The 7485-nt window shown below is 38.0% G+C and overlaps 1 protein-coding gene across 1 annotated transcript in view; it reads left to right on the top strand.

Annotated features, from left to right (window-relative positions):
• The window catches only part of FBXL7 (F-box and leucine rich repeat protein 7), a 367867-nt gene that overhangs the window by 98059 nt on the left and 262323 nt on the right, over positions 1–7485 (top strand). Inside the window, exon 2 of the mRNA XM_011364106.1 lies at positions 916–1005. Coding sequence (XP_011362408.1) covers positions 916–1005 — 90 coding nt within the window. The remainder of the gene's footprint in view (positions 1–915; positions 1006–7485) is intronic.

Here is a 7485-nt window from a genome sequence, read left to right as displayed (position 1 = left end):
TCTGCCCACCCCAGTCGTTGGCACTTCCCTTACTATGCAGTGAGTGTGGTTCATATTCATAAACTTTCATGTGATGTTTAGAGAATGTTTAGCACTATTGTCGTGTACGTTCATATTAAAAGTTAGAAGAGTAGAAACTGAGCTGTCAGCTGAGATAAGATTATTCAGGCCAGGGATTCTCAACCTCAGTGCTATTGATATTTTGGGCTGGATAATTCCTTCTTGTGGGGGAGCCGTCTTGTGCATCATAAGATGCACCCTGGCCTCTATCCACTAGATGCCAGTAGCATGCCCTCTCCAGTTGTGACAACTAAAAATGACACCAGACGTTGCCAAATATATTTTGGGGTGGAGAAACACCCCCAGTTGAGAACTACTGCATTAGAAAAATGAAGTAGGCTTTTTTTTTTTTTAAATTGTAATTTTTTAAAGAAGAACCTATTAAAACAAGAAATTAGTTTTTTAAGGTGACACAGCTCTTTGGAGCCAGCAGGCTCTTCTTGCTCCTTGGATGACATGTCATTCTTAGGTTTGCATTTGTCCTTTACTGAAAATGTATAGTTTATATTTGCAAATAAAAAATTAATACTTCAGATGTGTTTCGCAGATGTACTTTCTTATTCACGCGTATGCCAAAATTAGGTTACGTTATCATATTTGACTGTGTTTTATAATCTTGTCCGAGTTTATAGTCAAGCTATATTATAATAAGACTTTAGTTCTGCTACGACATGGATCAGGTATTTCCCAAAAGATACTTAATGCATAAGGCAAGAAACCTAATAAACTTTATTCTTGGTATTATGGCTCCTTCCTTGGAAACGAGCTATGTGGCTCGGTAAGGGATGGAGTGAAAGGCATGGTCTAGTTCTGACATTACAAAACTGTAAAACTGCTCATTCCTGTTTTCTCTAGGCAAAGGCAGCTCAAGCATCTCATCCGACGTGAGTTCAAGTACAGATCACACGCCGACCCAAGCCCAGAAGAATGTGGCTACCAGTGAAGGTAGGCATCTGGTGTTCATTATCTCTTGCCCGCTCTTCACAGTGCTGGCTATTTTTGGAAGACAAATAAAATGTGTGAGTCTGAGTTCTGTTCTACTGAGTGGGAGCATACGAGAGTCTTAAAAATGAGAAGACAAAGATTTTCCCAAGTTTCTTTTTTGTCACTCTGCTATCACTGCCCACTAATGTTGTTTCGATGGGATTTAAGTTCTAAGGCAAAGGTTGATATTTTGCGAAAATATGATAAGCTGACTTTGGGGGAGCCTTTAGGATATTACATGTCTCGTTTTTTGGTATGGAAAATGTTATGTTTATAAAATCCTTGTGCTGAAGTTGAAAGTCGTGCGAGAACTTTCAAAATAGGCACACTGGAATTTGAGATAGTGACGATGGGAAGTTCATAGTCATGTGATCTGTAGATCTTGAATTAATCAACAATATTTGTGAATAGGAAAAGAGATTCATTTGACTATTTAAAGATTTATTACAAAGTCCTGCCTATCAGGACAAAGATAGGTTGCATTAATATTCTTGATGAAGAATCTGATTATATATAGTAATACACATTGGAATTCAACTGCTTCCCAATAGTCAAGATGCTTTCGAGTTATTGATTACTTGTTTGAGTGTGGAAATAATTGTTTCTGTGGTATTTATTTAGTGGTAAGTTGACCCGATTATGGAATCAGCTCCTTTTATTTTAATGTCAAACACAACGAAATGACTTTCTTTCTGAAGAAGAGTTCTTTATAAACCAGCTGCTGAATCGAGGTCCTGGGAAGGACACCAATGCCATTTATAAGGAAAGATTCTGGGAGGTGTCAGCTGATTTCCATGGCATTGTAGAGAGACTGCTTTTCTCACATGTACAGGGCATCATGGAAGCACATTTCCAGTTTTTGTTTCGGAGGCTATATTTCTGCTGCTGACAACATCAGGACACATTCTCGTGGCCTGATGTTGGTCACCTCAGCTGTGCGATTGCTCTTGATCTGTGTTAACCGTTTACGCATTAACGGTGATGGTTTCCTCTGCTGTGTATGTCTTAGGCTGTTCTTTGACTTGATATATTTCAAGTAGCACAGAATTATCTTCTCTGGGTTAGTTATCCCCCAACTGATGTATAAATAGCTCTTGTAACTGGATTATTGTCCCCTCCGTTTAATGCTTTAGTGTTATTTTACCGAAGCTGTCAAGCAAACAGATTCGGATGTTCTCAGTACAGTGAAGCACCAGGTAGCAACCTGGTTTTAATTTTGTGCTGGTTAACTCAAATAGGGGCATTAGATCATTCTTGAAATTCAATTAAGGTCATGTGCAAATCAAGTAAGTTGATTCTACACATTCGCTTTTGTGGCTTCCATGCGTAGAAGCCAGAGTGGAAATCACTTCAATTTAATTTATTTAGGACTCTCTCTAGCCAGAAATCTATGTTTTATAAGATTATCACTTCTCTCTACCATTATTTTATAATCACTCTTATCACAGTCATTTGTCTAATTTGAGTGTCTGTGAAAATAGTTAAATATGTCAAATAATCCCTCTGTGTTTCTCTATCCAGATTTCAGTTCTCTTAATATTTTTTTCTCCTTTTTGAAAAATAGAAAATACAAAAATATATGAGCTGTGTTGCAGGGTGTGGGGAGGGACTGTGAGACTTCATGCATTTAAAATGTCCGTTTTCTGTGCTTCAAGGAAAAAACAAACTCTATAGGGATTTAAAGTTTTTTTTTTTTGTATTTTGCCTTTTATTTAGCAAGATTCTTTTGGTGCAGGCCCAGCCAATGTTTTGTATATTTTTGTCACGATTCATTTTCTGTCATTCTGAGGATAAAATCAGGAAAGAAAAATGGGAAAATGTGATATTCATATGCAACAGAATTTTTAGCAACTGGGCTTAGTATGAATTTTTTTCCAACTCTTAAGTGGAAGAACCCTATCCCTATGAAAGATGATGTTCAGACTTTTTGCATATCTGAAACATTATGAAGGAAAGTGTTGTTTTGCTATTTGTTTATATGAATCCATTTTTTCTACTGTTTTTTAATCAATGAAAATTAAAAATATTAAAAAGGAAATTAGGTGTGAGTAATAGTTACTTTAAAACGTATTTCAGGGATGTTTGCTACATAATTGATCTAATATTATCAGCCTTGGTTTTTCAAGATGGAAGCATAATAGCCAATACGAAGCTTCTGAAAGCACAGATGACAGAGTCCCCAGTCCACTTTTCAGGATGAGCATTTAGGGTGTCACATCCTCTGAATTCCAGGGTGAATTTACCAGATGGCAATGTGCATTTTCTCCTACAGGAAAACACGTGTATGCAGCACCCTGGCAGAGAAGCAGAAGGTATACTTTGATTTCTTATTCATGCTACAGAGAAGCCAACTTAAAAATGCTTCTCCGATTCTCTTTCCACTGTTTTCTAGAACTCTGTTTAACCTTTAATGTTAAGAAAATATCGGGGGAGTGATATACTTCCAGAAGTTCTTCGATTATGGTTATTTTCTTCAGTTCCTTGATCCTCTTACGATTTTTCAGTCTGAATGCAATCGATATTGTCTTCAGGAAGTACAGGCAGGATCCTCAGTTTTAGGCCTGACTGATGAATGATTTCTAAAAATGATATCTATGGTGAAGGATAATACTTAATTTTCCGGCAGCCTTTGAAAACCGTAGCCATACCTGTAACAGCTGGATTGGCAGCATTGCGTGGCAGTTTTGGACTTCTCCCCGATGGGCTGGACGAGGAACATTGTCATCGTTGGGATATGTGTATGTGTGTGTCTATGTGTGCATTTGTGTCCAACGTGCACAAGACAGCCGATGGCACAGGCATTGTCCTTTTCTAGGTAACCACTGCACGCAATGTATGCTGGCAGCTAAACCGAGGGCGTGGGAGTTGAGGGAAGGGAGGGCGCTCACATTACATGCACTTAACCTGGGGCTGCTGGTGGGAATGGAAATTAACTGTAAACAGACACGAGGGGTCTTATTATGAAGGTGATAATGTTCGAAAATTGGGTTGTGGCGATGGTTTCTCAACTCAGTCAATTTACTTAAAAAATCACTGAATTACATACATGAAAAAGGATCTTGGGGGAGCTGCTAATTCTGCAGGACCTTCAGATTTTTATCTCAATTATCAGAAACTGTTCTTTGCAAATGCTGCCTTCTAGCTGAGAAGACTTGTTAAGAGGGTGAGTCTTAGCCAATGCAAAGTGCAAGGCTGCTGGCTTGAAGCTTCTCTGAGACGCTCTGATTTTGGAGCCAGAAGTGGCCTGAAAGCCATCATAACGAGTCTCTGGACTGGTGTGTGTAGCCCTGGGCATGGTCCCTGGTCAGAGCTGACTCATTGTAATACATATTATCTGTCCCATGAAACTCTGAAGACATGAGAGGTTATGCACCCACAGGTTTTCTAAACCATTTTTCTCAACTGTTCCTGGAAAGTAACTAACCTCAACTCACATTTTAATTATTCTAACACACAACACTAATGGTTGAAGCATCCCATTTATTCACTCTAGCAAGTCTGTGTCTTTGCTAAGGACTTGTGACCCTGCTGTCTAGCTAATGTTCCAGCTAACCCACTGGGGCCATAAGGCTGTTCCCTAGGCATGATAGGTACAGATGGTGATACAATTGGGTTTTAGTCCAGGAGAGAATGGCATTTTGACTTCTTCGTAGTGTTCTGGTGCTAAGTCTCATGCAAAAGTTGTATGCATCTTAATTTTGTGACTCCAAAGCCACACACCCCTTTTAAGGAATTCAAAGCTTGCAGTACTTTCTTTTTGATAAGTGGTGTAGGCTTTCTTTAAAGCCCATTATATTTTCTTGTGACAGTTTAAGTTCCCGATTTCCTGACACTGTAGGGGGTTTGAGTTCAAGTGTAGAAAGTTGGAAACTTTCCATTTTTCTGAACAAAATCTGCATTCCAACATCGTAAGCCACAGCATAATTCTTTCCAGTTGTGTTACCATTCTTTCTTTTCTACTTTTTTCAGTCTTTTTCATCCACATGGTGTTGTCTGTTGTACTGGAAAGAATGAGCTTTGACCTTGAGCTATGAAAGTCACATTTATTTCATGGTTGGAATAGAGTATAATGCAACCAGCCTTGAGCAGGAGCAGTTGGGTTGGATTAGATTATGAAGACGCTCCCCAGAAATAGTAAGCTGAGCTCGGGCTTCTTCCACAGGATGGCAGGCATGTGGATATGGCCTTAAAGACGGAGCTTCAATAACTCAGTCTCCTCTCCACCTTGGAGAGGGTGAAGCATTTAGTTTAAAGGCCAAATGGAATTTGATCATGAAGAGTCAGGTTTATCTAGCATATTCAAGTTCAGATATTAAACTCACTGACAAGACAGTTTATAGGTGTGATAGCTGTTTGTAAACATTGGTTATCAAGCCAGACAACCATAGAATCATAGGGTTTTTAGAGCTACAAAAAAACCTTGGCAATTTTCTGATCTAATATACTCATTTTACAAAGAAATACCAGTGGCACAGAGAAAGAAAGAGATTGGCTCAAGATTATAAACTTAAAAAATTGTCAAGTGGGAGTCTTATTTTGAGGAAAGAATCAAATTAGGAAAAGCATAACCCTCGAGAAAGCTGTTTCCTTCTGAGCATGAAGCTCTTTAATTCTCTTTTGTCCACCTGATTTCTAGTTGTCTATTTCGAGTTGTTCACAGAGCTGTGTCAGGCTCTTTAAAAGAACTTGAGAAAGATCGTCGAGCCCAAATAGACCAGTAGTTCTAATGGGAGGAGAGGATCTGTTCCAAATGGTCAAAGGATCTTAACCTACTTGAGTAGATTAGCTTCCTACCTGCAGATGGAAACACTACTTTTAAGTCAGCTCCTGATTTGAAAATAGCCTTTCAATAGAGTCGTTTGATAATGCTTTGTGAAATTGCCCGTTAAATTAGCTCCCCGAAAGAAGTTCATTTTAAAATGTTTCATTTGAGCCATGCGAAATGAGTTGATTTATGGAAAAAAAAAAAAAGTGATAATAGCCTTTCCATGGAACCTAAAATCACCAGTTTATTTATACAGTCACGGGTTCTCATGTTTTCAGGGCCCAAATTAGACCAACGCGAAATAGAGTTATTTTGAAATGCTCAAGCATCTGGCTTTGTTTTTCTTCTCTTTGTCTTCTTTTTATTATCTTCTTTCTATTTCTTAAGTGTACGCCTCCAACTTAGTTCGCATGAGTCACTCAGGAAGAAAAAGATGATGCTTTTTTACTCAAGGTGGATTTCATTTCCCAAAGAGTTTTTGACTATCCAACCAATTCAACAGACTTTTTTGGGGGAACGCGTATTATTTCAGGCTCTTACTGGTTCTTTCGTGAGCATTCTTGCGTTCAACTTTGTCTTTTCATCACTCTTCTCTTGAGAAGTAGATATGAGAGTTTTCATTTTACAGAGGAAAACAGGGACACTCTGAAAAAATCAGTGTGGCCCAAAGTCATAAAATTAGTAAGTGGCAAGGATAGGCTATGAGCCCTGACTTCTGACTAAGATTAATTCTTAATGCTTGCCTTGGAATTGTCATGCAAATCTACTTAGAATTTCATACTAATCATTTTTGTAAGTTTATATTAAAGTATATTTTGAAAGTAGTTATGACCTTTTCAAATGCCAACACATAATTGTGTCTAGATGGCTGATATACAAGGAAACACTTTTGTGGTCCACGTGTAGTGTAGAAATTGACTTTAAATCCATAGTTGTAGAAAGCTAAAGTCAATATTCCAAGCCACTATTATCCTAAACTGTTAAAGGGCTAGTTTTCTGGTTACCATAACTGTGCCCTTTACATAATGCGCCAAATAGGCTTGGGGTTTGAAATTGGTATTTTAGTTAATTATGATGTGGGGTCTATAATGTATGTAATGTAAGACTACTGAATGGTTGCATTGCATGTTTTCCCCTTAAAACTCAGCCATGAGATTATTCTTTAATTGGAAATGTACACAAATGGAAGATATCAATGTAAGCCTGGGAAGACTGGAAATATACCTGGGATGCAGTCTATTACAATCGAACGAAACGCCAGCTATGATGCAAGAACCAACAGAGTATAAATACAACATAGCAAGAGGAATATAAAGCAAGGAACTGGAAAAACAAAATGACCCTAGAGAAACCTCTTTTAAAATAGTTATAACATGACATCTATTCAAATTGGAAAGTTGAGTGGGGGACTTTACGGGGTGGGAGAGATGCTGAAATCGGGAATGTGCTGTGCCGTTAAGAGCTTTTATTCTGTGCATGAGGAAGGTGATGACTGATTATTATAAAGATTTGTTTTGCTTTTAAAAATTAAAATTTAAACTTAACTATCTTTGAACAGTTCAGGATCGTTTAGGAAAGCTTTGCAAAGCTTTAGCTGTTGAAGCTTACTGTGTTTTGGTAATTAAATTAACAACTCGCTGCTTTGCAACCAAGTTTCTTTTATTGTTTAAACCACT

Source organism: Pteropus vampyrus, unplaced genomic scaffold (assembly GCF_000151845.1).
Source record: "Pteropus vampyrus isolate Shadow unplaced genomic scaffold, Pvam_2.0 Scaffold94, whole genome shotgun sequence".
Lineage (NCBI taxonomy): Eukaryota > Metazoa > Chordata > Mammalia > Chiroptera > Pteropodidae > Pteropus > Pteropus vampyrus.
This window is presented reverse-complemented; position numbering and strand designations above follow the sequence as displayed.